Source organism: Paracoccidioides brasiliensis (assembly GCF_000150735.1).
Source record: "Paracoccidioides brasiliensis Pb18 unplaced genomic scaffold supercont2.3, whole genome shotgun sequence".
Lineage (NCBI taxonomy): Eukaryota > Fungi > Ascomycota > Eurotiomycetes > Onygenales > Ajellomycetaceae > Paracoccidioides > Paracoccidioides brasiliensis.
This window is the reverse complement of record NW_011371360.1, coordinates 1,876,590-1,898,260: the sequence shown is the minus strand read 5'-3', so window position 1 is coordinate 1,898,260 and position 21,671 is coordinate 1,876,590. Positions and strand designations below refer to the sequence as shown.

At 44.6% G+C, this 21,671-nt stretch overlaps 8 protein-coding genes across 8 annotated transcripts; 3 read left to right on the top strand and 5 right to left on the bottom strand.

The window, feature by feature from the left end:
- Nucleotides 1-2,333: 2,333 nt before the first annotated feature.
- On the top strand, nt 2,334-5,182 carry PADG_02948 (uncharacterized protein; the record flags this gene model as incomplete). Its single annotated transcript, XM_010759905.1, has 2 exons — nt 2,334-2,498; nt 2,912-5,182. 2 exons carry the CDS (start codon nt 2,334-2,336, stop codon nt 5,180-5,182), a joined length of 2,436 nt encoding a protein of 811 aa, XP_010758207.1.
- A 759-nt stretch (nt 5,183-5,941) lies between these two features.
- Nucleotides 5,942-6,280, bottom strand: PADG_11519 (uncharacterized protein; the record flags this gene model as incomplete). Its single annotated transcript, XM_010760678.1, has 1 exon — nt 5,942-6,280. One exon carries the CDS (start codon nt 6,278-6,280, stop codon nt 5,942-5,944), a length of 339 nt encoding a protein of 112 aa, XP_010758980.1.
- Nucleotides 6,281-6,576: 296 nt separating this feature from the next.
- On the bottom strand, nt 6,577-6,907 carry PADG_11518 (uncharacterized protein; the record flags this gene model as incomplete). The annotated part of the gene is made up of 2 exons (XM_010760677.1): nt 6,577-6,762; nt 6,839-6,907. The coding sequence occupies 2 exons, from the start codon at nt 6,905-6,907 to the stop codon at nt 6,577-6,579; spliced, it is 255 nt and encodes an 84-aa protein (XP_010758979.1).
- A 603-nt stretch (nt 6,908-7,510) lies between these two features.
- On the top strand, nt 7,511-9,147 carry PADG_02946 (D-serine ammonia-lyase DSD1; the record flags this gene model as incomplete). The annotated part of the gene is made up of 3 exons (XM_010759904.1): nt 7,511-7,705; nt 7,842-7,973; nt 8,077-9,147. 3 exons carry the CDS (start codon nt 7,511-7,513, stop codon nt 9,145-9,147), a joined length of 1,398 nt encoding a protein of 465 aa, XP_010758206.1.
- Nucleotides 9,148-11,431: 2,284 nt separating this feature from the next.
- On the top strand, nt 11,432-13,062 carry PADG_02945 (uncharacterized protein; the record flags this gene model as incomplete). The annotated part of the gene is made up of 3 exons (XM_010759903.1): nt 11,432-11,639; nt 11,731-12,773; nt 12,847-13,062. 3 exons carry the CDS (start codon nt 11,432-11,434, stop codon nt 13,060-13,062), a joined length of 1,467 nt encoding a protein of 488 aa, XP_010758205.1.
- Nucleotides 13,063-13,608: 546 nt separating this feature from the next.
- PADG_02944 (uncharacterized protein) lies at nt 13,609-15,146 on the bottom strand (the record flags this gene model as incomplete). The annotated part of the gene is made up of 6 exons (XM_010759902.1): nt 13,609-13,649; nt 13,763-14,393; nt 14,459-14,494; nt 14,568-14,712; nt 14,809-14,891; nt 14,973-15,146. 6 exons carry the CDS (start codon nt 15,144-15,146, stop codon nt 13,609-13,611), a joined length of 1,110 nt encoding a protein of 369 aa, XP_010758204.1.
- Nucleotides 15,147-17,003: 1,857 nt separating this feature from the next.
- PADG_02943 (uncharacterized protein) lies at nt 17,004-18,894 on the bottom strand (the record flags this gene model as incomplete). Its single annotated transcript, XM_010759901.1, has 4 exons — nt 17,004-17,949; nt 18,041-18,601; nt 18,651-18,688; nt 18,754-18,894. The coding sequence occupies 4 exons, from the start codon at nt 18,892-18,894 to the stop codon at nt 17,004-17,006; spliced, it is 1,686 nt and encodes a 561-aa protein (XP_010758203.1).
- Nucleotides 18,895-20,366: 1,472 nt separating this feature from the next.
- Nucleotides 20,367-20,807, bottom strand: PADG_11517 (uncharacterized protein; the record flags this gene model as incomplete). Its single annotated transcript, XM_010760676.1, has 2 exons — nt 20,367-20,530; nt 20,726-20,807. 2 exons carry the CDS (start codon nt 20,805-20,807, stop codon nt 20,367-20,369), a joined length of 246 nt encoding a protein of 81 aa, XP_010758978.1.
- Nucleotides 20,808-21,671: the final 864 nt, after the last annotated feature.

The following is a 21,671-nucleotide window of genomic DNA, read 5'->3' as shown; positions in this document are numbered from 1 at the left end:
CGGTTGATATTGCTGAGCTTTCGAGGAATTTCGATTTGAAAAGCGCCAAAAAAAAACCAAAAACAAAACAAAAACCAATTTTTTATTTTTTTTTTAAAATTTTTTTATGACTTGGACAAAAAAATGTGGGAGCAGAGGAAATTTAAAAATGACCTTCAGAACTTAGCGACTGACTTTCTTTTGTCTAAAAGCCCAAGCAGAAGAGGTGTTAGATAGGGGGCCAAGCGGTACTAAATTGATTTCCTTAACTTTTTTTCCCCCTTCTTCTTCTCTGCTCCTGGGGATGTAAATGCTTGCCTTATTTTCCTATAATTTCTGTCGTTCATTTCTAAAGGTATATTCTATCACTTTATTCGCTGCCATATTTGTTTCTTCCTGCTACCTTAATTTTGGACATCTTTCCTTGCCATGTTTTTGTCTGCTGTTTCTGAGTCATTTCTCAACTACTCTTAAACATCTTCTCCGTAACTTGCGTCACAATCTTTTCACTTTTTTTTCTGTCCTTTGATCGTCTGTCATTGTTGATTTATTTAGCTCTATGCTATTTCCTACTCTTCTGGCTTGATTTGGTATGTAGGTGGGTTTGTATGCAGGAAGCAGGTTGTATTTGACGAGATTGATTCAAATTTGCTAATTTTTTTTTGGGTATATCCACCCCATATATACAGAATGAAATGGATTTCAAAAGTAAAAATAAAACAAATGACGAGGGCTCTTCTACGTCGATACATTATTGAAAGAGGCATTTATGAAAAGTCTTATTGTTTTTGTATATTAGTAAAACCAGCCTCGATCAGTTTTGTCATTCCAAGGTTGGGAAATGAAAGTTTATCCCTGCTTTGTTTGGGTTGAGCTGGAGAGAGATACTTTTATTTGGCAGCATGAGGCACTTTGATGTTGTTCTTATTATTGCTTGCTTTCCTTTCCTTTCCTTCTCTTCTCTCTCTCTTCTCCCTTTCTTGAAGGAGATGTGCTATGCTACGTGCTACATACTTATAACTGGAATCAATTCATCATATCCAGGCGTAACACGCAGAAGTGGTACGTACAATCCCATAGGTATGTTCTGCTCCACTTGTTGAGTTGCCCAGTTCACCTGATTCTTCCCCAAGTTGCCCACGGCAAAATACAGCGTATGGAGCGTGTTGAGTTCAGTCCACCGCCAAATCTCAACTCTGTACGCCGTACCATCACGGTTTGTCAGTGGGCATGGCATGTATGATGCCGAACAGCAAAAACAACAATGACAGTGACAATCACATTCACCATAGCAACCTCACCTTACTGACATGCAAATGTTCATCATACAGCTCAGTTGCACTCCAAGCTCCCAAGCTGATTCTCTCTTCCAGTCCTCGACTGCTGTAGTTGGAGAATATCAAAAATCAAAACAAAAACAAAAACAAAGCGAAACGAAACGAAACGAAACGAAACGAAACGAAAGGAAAGGAAACCAAGCTTAGAAAAAACTCCCGAATAACCTGCCTGGCCTTGGTTGGCTACCCACTGCTTCGAGCCTTTCGTCAGTGCGCCCCGCCCTCTGGTTGGTTGGCTTGGTTTCTCGGAACCGATCCATCCAACCAACCAACCTTGTTTGAAGGCCCCCCCCAAACAAACAAAACCCAAAGCGACAAGCCGGAGTTATTATTTATTGATTGCTTATTGCTCGGGGCTCCATCTTGTCAAGGGGGCTAGTAATTAATATTTGATCATCTACTCCAGTTCTCTTAATTAACTCCTGCGCTGATTGATTTCAGCTGTGAGGTGAGGGGAAATTGAATATTCATTTGCGTTCTTTGGTATTTTTTGTTACCTGTCCCTGATTTACTTGAACAATTTTTCTTTGCGACCCAGTCTTTATCTCTGCTTCCTTTTCCAGGTGTCTTGGTAGGGAATTACCTGACCTCAAATTGCCTTTTGTTTGAAGCTTCTTTCCGGTCTGCAAGTCAACTGGCTGGGGATGTTAGCTGACATTGGACCATTTTGCTTTTGCTTTACAGGACTTCCTAGATATTTTATATCTGTTCTTCCTTCTCTTTTCTTTACTTTTTCTTTTTTCTTTTTTCTGTTTTTGCTGACCGCAATTTTGAATTTCTGAAAGAATCAGGAACCGAAACGCAAGCCCAAAAGGTGCCAATCATCGCACATTATCGGGGCAGGGCCACAAGTTCACTATCTTGATCTGGCTGCGAGTTGAGTGAGGGGAAGTTGTTGTAGCTGCAGCAAGGAGTATTTTGCCCTTGAGCGTAGGCTGCATAACAAAGGCATTGATTGATATTCGTGTGCATTTTGCGCCTCTGCTGTTGAACCCAGCCAATCAAGTAGTCACAATAATGGCGAAGGAAAAGAAAAGGGACAGGAAATGTCAGAAGAAAACAAAGACAAATCATTTTGCAGAACTGACGTTGGGGCAACAGCTGAAGGAGCAAACCCAGGAACAAACTACAGAGATTCACCATTCCAAGCATAAGGCTGCTAAGGAATGTGTGAATGAACAGGTAGGTTTTTTTTTTTTTTTTTTATATATTTTTTTTTTTCCTCAGTTTGCGTCGACCCCTTCTTTTACTCGTTTGCAACGGGGGTTTACGCTTCTTTCCATGGTTGGCCCGAACCAAAACCAATCTTGCTCCAATCATTGGAAGAGATCTGGTAAACCCAGATTAGAAATTCGTGGCTTGTTTTGAACTTTACGCTTTTCTTTGTTTGTTTCTCATACTTATTCTGACCCAGCACTCTTTTGCGGGGCAGACACTTTTTTATGCGAACTTTCTTTGGAATTTTACACCAAGAGTTTGGTTTATGTTTGTATTGGGTATCATATATTCTGAATGTCTTTTATTGTAGTCGATGTGGATAGTGTTACTATTACCGTTGCTGTTGTCTCCATTCTGCTAACACTTTTCCCTTACAGATCGATCACCAATATTATTTAGCTCCCTGTTGCCATCATGTTGGCCACCAGCGGGAGAGTGACCGTACAGCTGTTAACCCTGACACCGCCAACGGCTCTGCAGGATTAACCTTGTCTGGAAAGCGTAAATTGGTTAGCGGAACGAATAACCATAGTTCCGGTTATCATCATGACCCCCTTTACGACCACGGCCAGGTTAACCACGGCCAGGTTACCCCGAAGGGCCCAGAACTACAGTCTTCTAGAGAGACCACTGCCACTAACGGTCTCGAATACATTGAAAATCAGTATGAGGACGGCCCGAATAAGTCACCAAAACGTATGCGCTCAAATGAATGGCCCTTAAGTAACAGAGAATCCAGCTACAGCTCTAACCAGGCTCATGGAGGAAAGGATTCTACAACTTCCCGCCTCCGTTCGAGAAGACGTCAGTCCCAGGGGAAGACACGTTATTGTTCTCGCTCTGTCTCTGCTTCCGCGGCTCCAGCAGGAGAGGGAGAACGCCGATCTAGGTTCCTCGAGGGGAGTATGAATGATCGCGTTAGCGAGAAACCGCCTGGTATATATATAGGGGAGGATGTGGATGAGGCAATTGATCGATATACAAGCGCTAACCAAGAAACATCTGCTTGGGGAAACGCCGGTACTCCAGGTAGAGGTTGGAAATATGGCCGTTCGTATACGTCGACAACTACAACTTCAGTGAGCTCTGTTGCATCAGAAACGCCAAGTACGAAGAGCTCCGGGCTGGCCAGGTTTGGACAGGCTATTGCGTCGACGTTTAATACCTTCGGCATCTGGAATAATGTCGCTGAGATTCGGAATGGGTCCCAGGATGGAACGAAGCCGACGACTACAGCTGCCTCAACCACATCAGCCGCCACCATACCCCCCAGACATGTCCTCAAGGAGCGCAAGGCTCAGGCTGAGAAGGCATATGCTGAGCTCAAAGCGTCTGGATACGTAGGGACGGTGAAGTCCACCCCAACCTGCGGTGGAAACCATGGCCCGGAAAAGAACGGCGTTAAAAAGCAAAAGCAAGCTCCCGACCACACACAACAGAGGATGCATGTTCATTCCACCAATTCGATACCCAACAAAGAACACAACACCAGTTTGTCGAAGTCTGTGTTTCGCCCTTCATTACAGGATCTCCGTAAAGCGGCGTCATTTATTAATGTCACGTCATCCACGAAGCGGGGGAATTCCATTGATGATGACGTTCAGGGGGATTCTCGCGTTCTTCGAAACCAGCATTCTCACCGAGATTTAGAGAAGCAGCGTAAACTAAAGAAGAAAGTTATTACCTTGGAAACTCAGTTGGAGCGAGCGAAGCAGCAACTTAGCATGATTTCGGGACCCGGAGATGCCGACGGGAATGTGAGTGTGACTGCCAGTGGGTTTGGTGGTGTACGTGTGAGTTTAAATGAACCTGAGGATGAGGAAGTGCAAGATTTGGCGCCAATACCTCCTTCACACATTGGATGCGTCAGGGTGGGACGGAAGAAGAAATTCGTACCGGGCGCGTTGGCCTCTCTCCCTTCTGAGAGGATTCTCCTTGGCCAGATAGCGGAGAAGCCAATAGTTAACCCGGTGCTTAAGAATAAAGCTATATCAAGCTCCGGGGCGCTGGATCGAGAGGATACGAACAATCCTCATTCCATACTCAAGAAAAGAGGGCCAGCGGTGAATAATAAGGATAGTTTGACGACTTTACCTGGGTCTCGAGATGTAAAAAATTTGGCCTTAGCGCCAAGAACCCACCAAGGTCACGACAGCGATTCAAGTCCAACACATCCCGACAAATATCTAGGCAGATTCGGTGATTCTTTACTTCCAAAAAGAACCCAATCAACCCGAAAAGCCAAACTTCAGAAGCCCGAGTTGTTTTCATATCCATCCTCTAAGAATAATGAAAAGGCTTCCGCGTCTTTTCCTTCCCAGCATACTCGCGATGGCCAGCTCCATTCGGGTCAAAATCCAAACTCCGATCCTAAGCTCAAAGCCACGGTCCGCCGCTGCCCTTCCACCGCTTCTTCATGCCATAATATTCCTCACGGCCACAGCGACGATCCAGACCCAAACATGGACACCAACACCAAGCCCAAGCCAAAGCGCAACTGCAGCAGTGGTACAGTGATACATGGGGATGATATCCCTCCAGTCCCACCTCTGCCTGTCAAATTTGCGGCAAGTGTTAGTGGGCGGGGTATGAAGGAGAACAATGCGCCCTTACCGCAGGAGTTTGACTGGCCTGAGGACTTTTTGTGAGAAGGTTCGTGGTGGAAGCTAGCAGCGGTCCTTTTCGAATGTATTTGCTGCTGGGGAAGAAGAAAGGTGTGAGGCGAATTACTCAGTGTGTAGGAAGGCGGACGTTGGATTTTGGAATTTTCGTGACTGCGGTTGGTTCAATTGGCCGCTGCTGTGTTTATTTGGGATTTGCACTTTTGTACTTTATGTCCACATTGATGATTTTATGATGTCTTTGGACGATTGTTTTACATTTGGATGTGAATATTGCTTTTCTTTGGGATGTTATTTTGTATGAGAATCCTATTTGTTTGTTTCTTCGAGGTCTTTCGAGAATTTGCGGGTACACAGTCGACTTTGCGACTATGATCCAAAATACGTGTTTGAATGTCGTGTATATTACTTCACCCCCTCCCCCCTCCCCTTTCCTCTGCGTTCCGGTTGATTTTCAGCTGCTAATGTTCGTATATTTTCACTTTCTACTTGCCAGTTTTGTCCTGGCGAATTTGATATTCCTGGGATTTTGTTTATTCAACGATTCAGATTGAGACAACCGTTTCTTTAGGAATTTATGGATGCTGCAGCTTCAAAACTTGGTTAATATTGACTGACGTTGTTAATCGAAGAGTTTTTGGGTAAACGAGCAGTTTGTCAGCTCAACTCCCAATGCTAACTGAAAATGTTTCGAGACATCGCCAGCCGTCCCTAACAGGTTGGTAGGGTTGTCTATCACAAGGACACGAAACCATCTTATCGAATGCACGGCAAAAGGGCAAAAAGCTAGGCAATTACATATACCAACGGTAGTCCTCTGAAACTGGGCCATATCTCAATTTCTTCGTCGATATATCCTTTGCATTCACCGCCATTCCCAACTTCTGATCTCGTCTCATTCATTGTGTGTTTACTCCGCACTGCTGTCGGAAACAAAACTGCAGGACCTGATTTGTGCTGATGGTTGATTGGGTTGGCTGGATTGAGGAGTCCGCATTCGCACATTTTAACCCATTGGACGAAACTTGGATTTGCGTGGACGCAAATTTGCTCCAGCGCATGAAGGCGAATTGGGGTCTCAAGGCGCCATCTGGAGGAATTTACATTATGTGGATGGCGCCCCATGGTTTTGGTCAGTTTGAAGGTCCCGTTTCTTGTTTCCAACATCGAGCCAACCTGGGTTTGCGACTGGAGACATATTAGTTAATGGTAAGCGGTAATGACTGAATAAGGACGGCTTATTCAAAATTTGCTGTGGCTAGTAACTGATGAAGGTGCAGGACCGGGAAAAAGATCTATTTGGATCAATCATTTACGAACATCGATCGTCCCATGACATACTTTTATATCGAAATAATCCTGGACCATGAGCCATTTTCTCCATCTTTTCCCCCATAGTTTTTGATGAGCATTAGAGCTATTTAAGATGTTATTCTGGAAGCCCCTTCAGCTTTACGGGTAGCTACGGGCTTGGGCACCATGGTGTATATTTCATTCATGGCAGCAAAATCCCCCATATCCGCAAGGAGGACATTGACTTTTGTGGCCTTCTCTAAACTTGAAGTAGCCTTCTCTAGCACAGCACTCAGGTTGTGGAATATTGGTTCCTGCAATCTCAGTGTTAGCTGTGAAAATCACAAGCGCATTGGTGTGATTGGCAAGAGAGAGACACCGTTCATGAACTGTTTCCCTTGACCAGCTTGACTGTGGCCGGATCCATTCCTCCCTGTCCGGAGCAGTAAACAATCCCATTGTAAATTATCCCCTGAGACAAGACTGGGATGGGCGCGGTGAGCCTTATGAATGAGGACAACTTGCTTGCTTTGCGGATGCCATCTTGCTTTGGATGAGTTTATTGGAGGATGTCCAGGATGTTTTGGTAATTGGGGTTCTGCAAGTGGTGTCTTGAAGGAATTATTTACATGGGGGGGTTGTCGCACCCTTCCAACACGTGACCTATTTTCCACTATATATAGATTAGTCGTAGTACCTTTGACATCTGTCAGAAGTTGATTAAACCATGCGCTTTTCAGGACTTCACTTGGAAGGGAGTAAAGTGAGGGGTTCTATCAACACCATATCCCGGTCCACATTAGTTAACTAATTACATTGCTTAAACTTGAGAACAGACATGTAAGAATTATGGAATCCTGGTCTCAGTCCTGACCCTCCGTTAATGCGAAATTCCACGGCTCCCAAAAATCTCCACAAGTGCAGGGCGATGAAATAAAGTCTTATCCAATTATTCCAGTCTCCCTCAACTGACTTCTCGGGACAACATCACTTATACCCCAAATATCCAGGTCCAAGTTAATTGTGCAGCAAAAGAAAGCATTTTATCAATAGACTAAAATAATGTCTGGTGTGGCCAATTACCCCAATGCCTCGCCCGAGGACATCAAAGCCCAGTATGTTGGGCGCTTGCTGTCCGACGTCGATGGACCGGCCGCAATTATAGATGTGGCAGCTGCACGCCAGAATTGCCAATTTATGCTCGATGCAGCAGATGTTTTGGGGGTTCATTTCCGCGCTCATGTCAAAACTCATAAGGTATGCAGGTCGTGGTGAATTGCTGATCCTTCCCTTTCATTACGTTTCAGCATTTTTAAGCCGGGTCTGGGATGCACTCCTCCTGAGGTCGGTGCCTGCATCATGTAGAAGTTGGTCTGCTAACATGTGTAATAAGACAACAGAGCTTACACGATTCCAAGTCGGGGAGAAGAGCGATACGGTGCGATTAGTCGTTTCAACTCTGGCCGAAGCTGAGCAGCTCAAACCTTACCTGGAAGAATGTAAAGGAAAAGGAAGATCCATAGATGTGAGGGAAAGGGGTTTTTTTTTTTTTTTTTTTTTTTTGTTTTTTTTTGTTTTGTTTTTTTTGGGGAAGATTTTCGAACATCATGTTCTAACATTAAATTTAGATAATCTATGGTTTACCAGTGCAACCGTCGTGCTTCAAGCGACTTGCAGTCCTTGGAGCCTCGCTAGGAAAAGGCAGCATATCCGTATTAGTGGATACTCCAGAAATAATCCCCTTCCTTGCCAAATACCGGGAGCTTACTTCGGATACTCTTGGAGTGTTTATCAAGCTTGACACTGGCTATCAGAGAGCTGGAGTTTGCCCTGATTCTTATGAATTCAGGGATCTCGTTGCAGTTATCCATGCTGCGGAGCACGACGAGACCTCAAGCATATCCTTACGCGGATTTTACAGTCATTTTGGCAATAGTTATAACTCAAGCAGCGAGAATGAAGCAGTAACTTATCTGGAAGCTGAGATCGAGCGTGGTGAGATTGCTGTCGAATACGCCTCAACAGTAGGAAAGTATTCCGGACGCCGTTTCATCCTTTCCGTCGGTGCAACCCCAACAACTACATCGGTGCAGAATCTCACTTCTCTCAATGCTCTTGATCCAGCAATGCAACGCGTTAAGGAGTCAATTGCTCATTCTAAGCTCTCATATGACATCGAGCTACATGCTGGCGCGTACGTCATTCTAGATATGCAACAGCTAGTAACACATGCTCGACCATCTTCGTCTCATCTTTCTTTCAGCAACATAGCCTTAACGGTCCTGGCAGAAGTTGCCAGTCTATACCCATACAGAAACACACCCGAGGCATTAGTCGCATGCGGAGGACTATGTCTGGGGCGAGAACCCTGCCGCAATTATTCTGGTTGGGGGGTTGTGACCCCCTGGTTGGAAAACGGAGAGGGCACAAGAGTGGCCGAATCAGGATGGTATGACCCCGATGGAGATCGAAAGGGGTGGATTGTGGATCGAATTAGTCAAGAGCATGGGATTCTTGCGTGGCAGGGTCCGAGGAACAATATTCGGCCGCTTAGAGTAGGGGAAAAAGTTCGGATTTGGCCAAATCACTGTTGCATTTGTCTTGCTGGGTTCAGTTATCTGCTGGTGGTGGATTCGAGTCTAGAAGGCGTTGAGAAGGATAAAGTACAGGACGTATGGCTGAGTTCACGAGGGTGGTAGATGAAATGGCTATACACATGGCTAAGTATTAAAGTTTTCTGTCGTTCTTTTAGGTACTACTAAAATTCCTTTGGGAGCAGATCATGCCAACCTTGGAAAACAGAGATAAGATATCTTTTTTTTTTTTTTGAAGTTGCTATACACCGGTCATTGACATAGATACAGACACTCCTAACCAGGTAAGAATGCCGATTCTTCCCCAGAAGTTCAATTTGGCAACAAAATGCTTCGGGAGTTTCAGACGGGTATGTATATAGATCAATGCCACAGACCCTATGATTATCATATCTCCAAGCATCTTCCCTACCGCCGGCAACGAGGAGTCACTCAGCTGCGTCTTTACATCTCAGTAATTCCAAAACTCCAACTTTGTTGTGTTTGGTGCAATATGCGTTGTTCCCGCTCACAAAGAGGACTTTCTACCATATTCTTCTTTCCAATTCAGGGTGGAATGGAGTAAAGCTTTTGGTGTCTTTGGTGCACAATAACCCGAGAATTAATGATATGATGTACCATTTCATGATGGGAACGGAGATGCGCGGGAGAAAATACAGTGATGATGCTAAGACTGTCGTTGTCCATGAACTTGAACACCATTTCCGCGTCCTCTGCCTCTGCAAGGAAAAATTTTGATACGGTCCGCCAAATTGCATATTCTGCATTCCAGGTCGACGTTGCCGTCACATAAAAAGAAGTAATAGTCATGAACATTCAACACTTCTGGCTAGTTTTAAGGCCAATGGACCCAGACTGCTGCTGTTTGCGTGTCGGAATCCCAGAAATGCTCTGCTGCTGCAGATCTTCCCAATATTGCCAACCTTTAGGTCGAGAATGCAGATATATTGTCAAGGTACTCGTGAACCTTTTTTCCCGGTTTGTATCAAGGTATTTACGTTGTCATCTTTCATGAAATCCCAAAAAAACATGATTATCCGGGGAAGGCCTCCGGGTTGTTTTGGTGAACGGACTGAGTAAGGAATTATGTTCATAACATTTGGGATTAGTGTGACTACAGGAAAGCAATAGTAGGCTAAATGGATGCCACACTGAGATTTACGGAAGTGTGATGCGGCAAATAGCACAGGAGTTAAAAGATTTAAGATTCATGAGCTTAATAAAGCAAGAATTGTAGACTAATTGAAAGAGATATGATAAAAATGTTTAAAAATGAGAATCAAACGTGATACTTAGATGTGATGTATAGAGAAATCGGCATCGTTCATTCTCTCTGTGAAGAAATGCAGGTTGAGATCACTGATGAATTAAAACCATACTTCCACAAGCTTAATCGGTTGGTTGCATGATCATCGATGATCACAGATATAAAAATTTTCAATATTAGATTGGATTGTATATGATCATCAGAAGGAGTTCCCCATAATTTGTGTGTTATTTATCTGCGAGAACTAAAACACCAACACTGTCAAGCATGAGTATTTGTCATTTGCCGACGCCTGAGCCCGAGGAGTTCAGATGTTGATATCAAACTTAGTTGGTGGTTGTTTTAGCGTGGAGCTTAGTATGAATGGGGGCTCGGTAGGATTGATCGCGCAGCTATTTATTTCATCTCTCCTGAAGGCCATTGCTGTGGGAAGCAGAGGGAGACAAGCAAGGTCAAATTCACGTTTTCAGAATACAGCCAGTTAAGCTAGTGTGAAAGAAGAAGAAGAAGAGGAAAAGAAATCCTTTACTTCCGTGGTGAGACGAGGATCTATCGTAGAACGCAGAGGAGACAGTGTAGCTTCAAAAAGCAATACCCATAGGTAGAATGGATAATTGGACGAAATGATTTCAAGATATCTCATTAATTACATCATTTTATCACATAGCAACGCCAGGCCAAAAACATCCCGAGTATACCACACTTTGTTGTCTCCAGAAGTCTAGCATGCCCAATCAGGCGAAGGTCGGCAATATCGGCAATTGCTCTTGGCACGGCAATCAAATAGCCGAATCAGCCGTTTGCCGAGGAAGGGGTTCGGCATCATCGCGTTTAAACAAATGCGGGGAAGGCTTTGACAGCGGCAAAGGCCATCAATGATCCTCCCCCGGAACCATCTTGTTGTAATTTCGGTGTGATGAGAAAATGCTTGCCGATTTCTTATATTTGGGATTCATTACATTTTAAATGAGTACCTAGCAGCGACCTCGGTTATCCTTTCTTTGAGACAAGACAACGATGCTCATATAAGTATCGTTACCAGCAGAGATAGTACCTTTTGATAGATAGGATAGAACGATTCAATTCATTAACTAGTGCTCTCTTGTAGAAAATCCAAATACTATGTCGCAGTCGCAGGGCAGCATGAATTTTGACCTTCCCTCAGATCTCGTTTCCCATATCTCGTCCTTGGACAAATTCATTCAAAACACAATTCTCCCATTGCAGCATGCTGGAGATAATAATAGGTTTTTTGACTATCGACGAGAACATGCACGGACTGATTGGGACAATGAAGGATTGCCACGGAGGGAATGGGAGGACATACTAGGTTAGATCCTATCAAGATTTACGTCCACTTGTAAAACTCATTGCGATCGTCAAATTGCAAGATCAATTATGCTAAAAGTACACTGTACCAGTCCAGGCACGCAAACTTGCCGATCAAGCAGGTTTCTACCGTTTTCCTCTCCCCAAGGTATACGGCGGAGCAGCAAACCCTAACACAAATCTCTGGATGAGCGCCATTCGCTACCACCTAGCCTCACACCCGGTCTACGGCGGAGGCGTCTCGCTCGCCAACGATCTGCAAAATGAGCACAGCGTCGTTGGCAACTTCCCTGATATACTAATGTTGCATCACTTTGGTAACGAAGAACAACGCCACACCCTCATCCCCGCCCGCCTTAGGGGAGAATATCGCGCCACCTTTGGATTGACGGAGCCCAAACACGGCAGCGATGCCACCTTCATGGAGACAATTGCCCTCCCAGATCGCAGAGAATACCCCGCTGGTTCGGGCCCCGCCAATGCTGTCGACGGCTTCGTGATCAACGGAGCTAAGAAATGGCAAACGGGCGCTCACCACTGTACGCATATGATAGTCTTCGCGCGTACGTCCGGCCAGCCGGGGTCATCGCGAGGAATCACAGCCTTTCTGGTCCCGCGCAAAACTCCCGGTATCAACTTGATCAGCTACGAATGGACCTTCAACATGCCAACGGACCATGCCACGGTGGGGCTGGACGATGTGTTCGTCCCCCGCTCCGCAATTCTTGGCGAACTCGACATGGGGCTTGCAATTGCGCAGACTTTTGTGCATGAGAATCGGATCCGGCAGGCGGCATCTTCGTGTGGCGCTGCACGCTTCTGTCTTGACAAATCGATTGAGTATGCGAAGGAGAGGGAGGTGTGGGGCAAGGGCAAGACGCTTGCTGATAACCAGGCAATTCAGTTTCAAGTCGTAGAATTGATGACGCAGGTGGAGATGTTGAGGCTTCTGATATTGCGGACAAGTTGCGAGATGGACAAGATTACAGCGGAGTGTGGAGGACATGGGGACGCCCCTGTAACTGGGCCTAAGAAGCCATGGGTGGAAATTGAGAAGAGGTTAAGCGATCAGGTGGCTATGTGTAACTTTTGGGCCAATAGGTTGTGCTGCCAGGCTGCGGATAGAGCTATTCAAGTAAGATATGAGATTCCTACGAAACTTCTAGGAAAAGAGAGTATTGCTGATGCGTTGATTGAATTGTTTCTAGATTCATGGCGGCAACGGGTATTCCCGTCACAAGCCATTCGAACACATCTACCGCCACTTCCGTCGGTATCGCATCACGGAGGGCTCCGAGGAAATTCAAATGCGCAAGATTGCGGCGTACATCTTTGGATTTGCGGGTCCGAGGAAAATCGAAGAAGCTAAGAAGCGGGAGACGAAAGCTAAGGAGGAGGAAGAGGCGAAGAAGGCAAAACTGTAAATATATATATAAATATATAAATAAAGAGGGAGAGGGGGGGGGGTATGCTATATCAGATAACACGGATCACTGTTCAAGTTTGATTATTCTTGTGGCCCCCTTTTTGGGGATTATAAGTATAATAAGATGGGCAATTGATCTTGCATTAGATGAAGATACAATAATTCTAGATATCAGAATACCTGATAGTTACTATTTGTTGAAGACAGGAGGATTAACCAGTTGAGAACTATTTAGTTACCCTTGCAGCTTTTCTTAATGAAGAGAATAAATTTCACAATTGAATTGATACAGAGCAACCAGGAAATGGATTCACATTCCTTTGAGAGGGGAATTAAAGAAAATGAAATGAAAAGCTCTCTCATAATACAGCTGAGCCCTTCAACAGCCTTCATAAATAACTGCATGCATCAAGTCAGACGTTGACACGGAAGTCTCATGAAAGGCATACCATGGATGTATCATCACGCATCATATTTAATTCAACTCCACACTTCCCTGCATCAACCATTGTCCTATTGCTTTCGTTTCTTTCATCACTCTGGTTTAGAAGATTGCCGTTGCGTTGGGGTGGGAACTCACGCCAGCTGGCGATTAAGTTAGAGCAGTTGGGGGGGGGAAAGAAAAAGAAAAAGAAAAAAGGGAAGGGATTGAGGAATTGAGGAATTGGAAAGGCAGAAAGAAGCAAAGAAATACGTACCAGGGACATTTGCAGGGGCACTTGTCACAAAGAAGAACCACCTCCCCCTCTCGCGACATTTCCCTGCCAGACGCTCCAGATCCCACATCTCGCCTAAAGGCATACCCCATAACGCAAGGATATACTCATGCAAGAAGTATGAGACTGGGGTTGGCCAGCGTTCGAAGGACGGGGCGTCTCCCGCGACGGCAGCAAAGTAGCAGTCATGCAGCCAGTCGATAATGGCCTCTTCCTGCGCCAACCCGGCATACTGCTCCTTCTCAGACTGCTCCCTGTCACCCTCCTTTAACTTTTCAGGGGCATGCCCCCGCAAAGCTAGCTTCGTGCGTTCCTCCGGAGTACGTTCATAGTAACTCTCGACAAACCCTGAGCGGACTAGGAGGATATCGCCGACCTTGATATCTCCACCCTGAGACTCAGGGCGGATGTCGATGCCCTGGGCCTTACCGCACTTCATGAGCTCGTCAAAAGTGATAGCGTGCGAGGTGTAAGGATCGTAGTTGATACCGTTGGCTTTGGCGTAGGTGCGGTAGTCGAGGAGGACGCCACGCCCGGCGATGCCGGTATTGGCCCAGTGGTGGATGCTGCATTTGTGGTTGGAATTGGGGCCCATGATGTCGTCTCCCGTGGTCTGTGAAGGTAAGTTAAATTAACGGCAAAGCTTTTGCCATAACGATAGTACAGAGTTTTGCGCACCCCGTTATAAAATGTTTGAGACGCTCTGTGAGCAAACTTCGAACAGGGAACATGTTAGCCATTATATTGTAAAAAAAAGTCACAGTTCCGCTATTGACAGCACACATACATGTCTAAAGCCATCCCACTGGGTTCCGCTCTGAGTGTTGAGCTCGTATTTATCGTCATAGGCGATTCCTGGAACCAGGGCCTTGATGGTGTGGACAAATTTCTCACGACCAAATCCAGGCTGTTCTGGGACGTTCAACGGAAGGCTACATATACATGAAGTCTGTCAGCTTTCTTCGAAGGCAGGCATCCCTGACAGGCTTCCCAGACACATTCTCTTATGCTATGGGGTCACTGCGTACTCAAGAGGCACAATCTCGCCTGTCTTGATCTCTTCTGCGGCGGCCTTGACTCGCTTTGGTGTAAGCAGATTCAGTCTACCAACCTGTTGGACAATCACACGTCAGTTCAATGTTTGTTGGTATTGATATCGGAAGCCCTTTATGAAGAATTGCATTCCACTCACATAGTCATCTTTCCCCCAAACCCAAGCGGCGCCCTCAGGAGCACCGGGGATCTTAGGCAGATCCTTACGAAGAGGGAGGTTTGTGATATCAGGATCCCAGGGCAGCTGATCAGGAGACTTCGCGTCTGTGAGCATGCCAGCAACCTGGGCAACTCTTTTCTTAGTTGATGACATGTTGTCTGATATCGATTTTGGCGATATCCTAGTTAGTGAACTTAGGTAAGATGTTGTAGCTACAGGAAGTTGTGTCCAGTGTTTGTTTGTTGCGGCACCAGAGTGATGAGGAAAAATTGAGGAAAAATATATCTTTTGGGACTTGGGAACCAAGGCAAAAGCGAGACCTTAGGAGAAGAAAGGAAGTGAAGAAATATATAGAGAAGATGAAATTCTTCACTAGAACAGCTGGGTAGGTAGGATTTCCCCCTCACCTCAGCCTTTTAACACAGACACAGACACATAACTACACACACAGGACGATGCTAAGCAACCATCGCCGAGGGGCATTTCCCCACCCCACCCCCGCAATTTTCGGGACCCAGAGCTTTCCGGGCATGGAATGTGATTGTGGCAATCTCCAAGAATTAGTGGTCAATGTCTAGGAATATCGCAGATATGCTCTCCCTACTGGGGGCCAATTCGGGTATTCGCCAAAAGAAGACTGGCCAGGGTTGAGTGCCGTGAGTCGGCTTGCAACTACGGCTGAATGGCGTCTTTGGACAACCGAGTCAGAGTGAGCTAACTATGGTGGATTTCATCATGGCTTTTCTTGAAACGGATAATCGTAAGAATCCCCGTGAAACCAGTGTTGCAAAGAGGGGGATCCCCAATTCATCTAGCGAGGGTAAAGTTTGCTAGGTAGTTGACCCCCCAGACATTGAACGAATTGCCGTTGATACTTCATGTTGAGAAATGGTTGTTGGTTGTTTAACCAAGTAAAGTTAACTAGTTAGCTTGACTTGCCAACAGAACTTGCCTAGGGCCAATCAACTTGAAGCCGGAAGAGCTGGCCATTCATTGACATCCATGGGTGGTCTGAGAGTTCTTTCAGGTTGTGAGGTCGACATATAGTTCTATAGAGAATTTAATACAGGGTAACTATGGTGCTGTCGGAGAGTTAGTTATATCTTTTACTCGCAGGACAAAGAAGTCCAAAATTTGCAGTAGCGGTAATTAGTTGAATAGAGACATTCTAATGTCCCCCGGTGTCGCATAGTTTAATCCCTTACATCGGACCATAGCGAATCCATGGATAGCTACCCGTCTATCAGGGATACATTTCACTACTTTAGTGTAAGTGTCCTTGGTGTTTGGCCAATTCAATCAAGTCGCAGGTCGCATTACCTCCCTAGATGTCTAGCTAACGATGCGGATGAAAAGCGTTTGCGGTATTGCACATAGAGATCCACCAAAATGAGGTACGGAGTTCTCGGTTGATTAAACAATGGGAGATTGCACATGGCAGGGTCAGTTCAACTCAGCCTGAAGTCTTTTGTCGAGCATTTCATCCTCCTTACCCTTTGGAATCACCTGTTATCACCCCTTGGAGACGCAGCCAGCCATTCAATGTGGGTTCCAAACTGCTGTGACAGGAGTCTCCAATTCGTTTGAGCTCGGTTCCGTCAGGCTGACGGGGAAGCCAAACAAATAACGGTTGAGGAATGTTGAAAAAACGCGAATCCGGGAGTTGGCTCTGTTCTTGGACGAGACAACCTGTTCTTAGACGTAGACAAGTCGAAGGGCAGACCAATTTCTAGGAATTTGCTATGGGATAGTTATATCCGACCAGGTATATTGACAGAACGCATCGTCGAGGACGTAGAGCCGCCGCTGATGCGATCTTGTTAACATTAAGTATTCTATCAGCAGCCATATAGAACATTTAAGTTCAGGACATGCGAAACTACGATGTACAAATCAAAAATGGATCAACACCCAGAATCTAACTCGTGGATTCCGCCCGTTTCTAGAAAAAACGGAGGGAGGAGGGGGGGGGGGGGAAAGCAGCAGCCATCAACGGCCAAAGAGTATTTGCTATGCTGTCTTCAAATACTCCCTGTGCCGCTCGTCGGGACTCGACAGTTCTTCCGATCCCTCCCCAACATGCGGATGAGGCTTTCCCAAATTGACTACCGTAACATCCCTTACATCATCACCCTCCAACAAAACAGGAGGGCCTTTGAATTCCTTGCGCACCCGCACAAAGTACCACACAACGCTGGTCACTGCGAACCCTGCAAACACTACGCTAGCATAATTCATCGTTGACGGCGTCGCGGGTAAGGAAAGAGGCATGCAAAACAGCACAGTGGCCAATGCAATCCAAGCTACTGCCGCGACATTGATAGTGTAGCCGAATTTGCCGAGCGAGAAGGGTGCATTTCTCACCTTTGTGCGTCCGCGCACGACAGAGATGAGAATTGGCACCCCATACGAGGTTGAGAGACAGATGGTCGCGACACCTGTGAAGGAGAAAAATGCCTGGCGAGAGCCGAAATAAATGAGTCCCAGCAGACAATCAATGAGTGTGGATAAGGTTAGACCCCACAACGGTACGTCAAAGCGTTTGTTAACTCTGCACCACAACCTGGATCCGGGGATCGCACCGTCCCGTGCAAAGGCGTATGTGCATCGGCTTGCAGCCGTCAGGGCGCCGATTCCGGCAAATATTTGGATCCCTAGAAGTAGGAAGAGGAGTCCGGAGCCACCTGCTGCGGAACCGGTAACGGTCTTGAAGAGGAGACCGATCGGTTGGCCACTAGCAACAGCTCTGAGTAGCTCGACGGGGGGGAGGACGAAGAGAAGCGGGACGAGATAGACGATGCCCGTAATGCCGGCTGCGACAACGGATAAGACGATTGCTTTGGGAACTTCGTGGTGAGGGTTTTGGGTTTCTTCGCACATTGCTGCCACCATGCCGTACCCTGTTAGGGTGTATGCGGCTTGAAGCAACCCTAAAAAAAAGGACCAGCCGTCCGGCCTGGTGGTTGGGGGAGTTAGTAGGAAGTATTTAGCTATGGACAAAATGTTGTGAGTTGTGGAGAATAGGAAACAAATGGAAGCCTTCTTACCATCCACTTGTGGAGGCGTCGAAATGCCCAAATACAAAACTGGCTGGGTTCTTATGTTTTGCCATGGATAGTAAAGTAACCATAATAATAACCACACTCGCAGCCGTCCAGCATATGCATACTTTGTTAATGATATATAGGTACTTTGCACCAAATACATTAACCAAAGCACAAACCAGCATCACTGCCCAGAACATCAAGACTGTCTGCCACTCATTGGGGACAAAATCTTCCTTCCATAGTGTTGCAGCGCTGAGAATCAGCTGGCCTCCAGAGAAGTTGATGCTGAGGGTGACGGTCCAGTTGCCCACAAGCGTCAGCCAACCGTCGATAAAAGACATCAATGGTGCCCATTTCTTTGTCGCCAACATTGCACTCCAGTAGTATACGCCGCCCGCTGTAGGATACACGGAGCAGATTTCGGCCAGCGATGCGGCGATTGCCATTGAGATGAGAGTGACGAATACCCAGCCCCAAATGATCGTAACGCAGAGTCCGTTGATCAGGTTGACATACAGGGTTGTACTGAGGCCAAAAGGCACGGCCATGATAGCAAAGGACCTGTGAAACAATTTCCGTTCCCCTTGTCAGATTGTATTTACTATTATACTGAACCCGCCGAGTATGTGGTTGTATTGCTTCCAGGCACTGAACCAAACAATGTAGGACAGGGCAAGTGATTGAAGTGATAAGAAAAGAAAAAAAAAACGTACAGGCCCAATACACTCAACATTCCCAAATTTCGCGGCAGCCTCCCCCTTGTATCCCATTTTTTCCAGTGCAACATCTGCATTGACATTGGCATCCCCCGAGCCGTTGCGCAGCGAGACATCCTCAACTGGACCTCTTACCATCCTGGCGCAAGCTCGCAGCCACTGGTATCCACGAATAACTGGAGTTCAAAGGGACTGAGGGTGACAGGGAGAGTTAAAGAGGAGAACTTTTCTGCGTTCTCAAAACCCGGGAATGCTCTCAGGGCGGATCGCTGAATTTTTGAACGGTATCCGGCCCGGTGAACTGTAGGGAATCCCCCTCCCCCACACGATTGGGGGCCACAGGCGGAGGATGCTGGTGGGTAGATAAGACACACCAAAGCCCCGGAAGCCTTTGCTTGCGCATAGCACTCGGACTTGGGCTCTGCTAATGAGATCTGGCAGGGAGTAGAGGATTTTGAGCGTGGAAGTTCAGGAAGACAAAGGGAGCATTAGTTATCAGCGACCTTCTGCGGTCTTCCTTAGTCACACGCCCTGGGTTCGCCAAATATATCTGTGACGTCGATGCAGTGATAACTAAGTGTCTAAGATAGCCCCTCGTGTAAACCCAATCATTCATGAAAATGGAACCGACCAACTCCACCCTTGTTGCATGCCAAACGATGATGTTACGCAATTTTCTTCCCTGGGAAAAACTGGGGATCCCGCCCAAGCCTATGGGGAACTCGCTAACTGGTTGCAAAAAACTTAACCCAAATATCGTCACTGTGGATAGCCTTACATTGTTGCACTGAAGTTTCCACCAAGAACCAAGAATGCACAAGGCAAAACATGGCTCTTCCTTGGGAGTTAAGTCAAATGACATTTCCACCCTTTGCACCTCCGAAAACTTAAATAGATTCCGATGCACTGAGCGGTTATCTAGCTGACATTAAGCCCGGAGTGAGAATGGAGCTTAGTTACCAGAACAGATGATAGTGCGATGTCCAAACAAACTGTCCTTGGAGAAATACGGGCCTAAAGGATCGGCAAGTAGTCAAAAATCGGAATTCTCACAGGCATCAAGTTTCTCAAGCGGATTTCAGCGTTCAGCGCGGAGTCCGCCCGCCCGGTGGGTGGCTATTTAGTGCCCAGGAACCAAGGGCACAATAAGAGCCGACCCATTGGCTAACTAAGATGTAGTGGAGTGAGCTACTTCAATAACTATCCGGAACGCTTACATGGCCAAGATGCCCAGAGAAATTATCCTATCTTCAGGTCAAACATCGGATTTACTCCCTAAACGGATCGACATGAATGATAACAACACAGAGAGAGCTCTCCTTTCAGGGGACCGAAGGGGGTAAATATGCTCTGTAGAGTCATCTAACTCCTCCGGTTGTTCAGCATTCACTAAACCACTTGCTGATTCTGTATTGACTTATCAAAGAGTTCCTATTATCTGATACCCTTTGCCCACGACCCCAGGTGGATGCCTCAATGGCAATTTAACATTTAGTTATCCTGCTGTAGCTCTTCCAGTTTTCAATATGTTGTCATGATATATTCTATTGTTAAATGGCGACGCGATGTCCTTAACTACAGACTCTTAACACCACTGGCAAAATGTGCCTTCACCTATCCCTCCAAATACCATTCCGTTTTGTCTGGCTCTTGTAGCCAGCAATCGTTGCGAACTTGAGACTCCTTGGCCGTGATTGTCGGTTATATTGTTCGTGAGTTGGCGTCTGCTTGCAGCTCCATTTCAACGCTTCGAGCGGGCTCCTAGTGGTAGTTACTGGTAGTTACTCGGATAGAACCATGGCCTGTAAACTGATGAGCACAGACAGGATGGCCGATTTGTTGGGTTACCACTGGATGGCCTGGTTGCCCTCTTTCCAGATACGTACGAGGTATAGGCACACTACATATTCATGTTAGTGGGGAAACGAAATGCAATTCGTTCAAATTCCATGGGTTTATATTAGCATACCCTCTCGATCTGCATGCAGATTTGCACTGATCCCAGGATAGTTCACTGCAGTTGAAAAGAGTAAGAGTTTAAAAATAGTCATTCAGAAAAACAATGAATGAATTATGATTATTGAAGCTTTGTATAAAAAAGATCATTATATCATTAGTGATTATTTTGAAAGATAAGAATCAGCACTGTCTAATATTAAAGTTAGTTTATAAAAATCAATGATTTATAATTAATAAGAATGATTAAATAATAAATATTATTAAACTACATTGACTGAATAAAATCTTTATATCATAATTAAAATATTAATTAATTGATATAAAGTAGTTATTTATTCTTCATAATTATAGTTATTATTATTATTATTATTATTATTTAATTATTTTATAAATTAAATTTATAAGTTTAAATTTATATATATTAAAAAATTTATATATATATTTAATTTTATAAAATTAATTAAATTAATTAAAATAATAGTTTAAGAATAATAATAATAATTAAATTTAAAATTTATTCTTTAATTATATATTTAGCTTTTTTAAAAAAAAATAATTAAAATTTTTTTAACTTAATATTAAAAAAATATATTAATATTTTAAAATATTTTTATTTAAATAATAAATTTATTTATTAAAATATAGCTTTTTAATTTTCTTTTAATATAAAATTAATTTTTAAATTTTAAAATTAATATTTATTAATAAATTTAAAATTAAATATTTTATTTTTTAAATTAATTTAAAATTTATTTTAATTATTTTATATTTTAAATTTTTGAAAATTATTAAAAATTTTTAATATTAAACTTATAAATAATAATCTTATTAATTAATATAAAAATTATTATAAATTTATAAATAATTTAATATTAAAAACTTTTATATTTTATTTTTTAAATTTTAAAAATATAATTTATATTTAAAGTTTAATTTAAAATATATTATATTAAGAT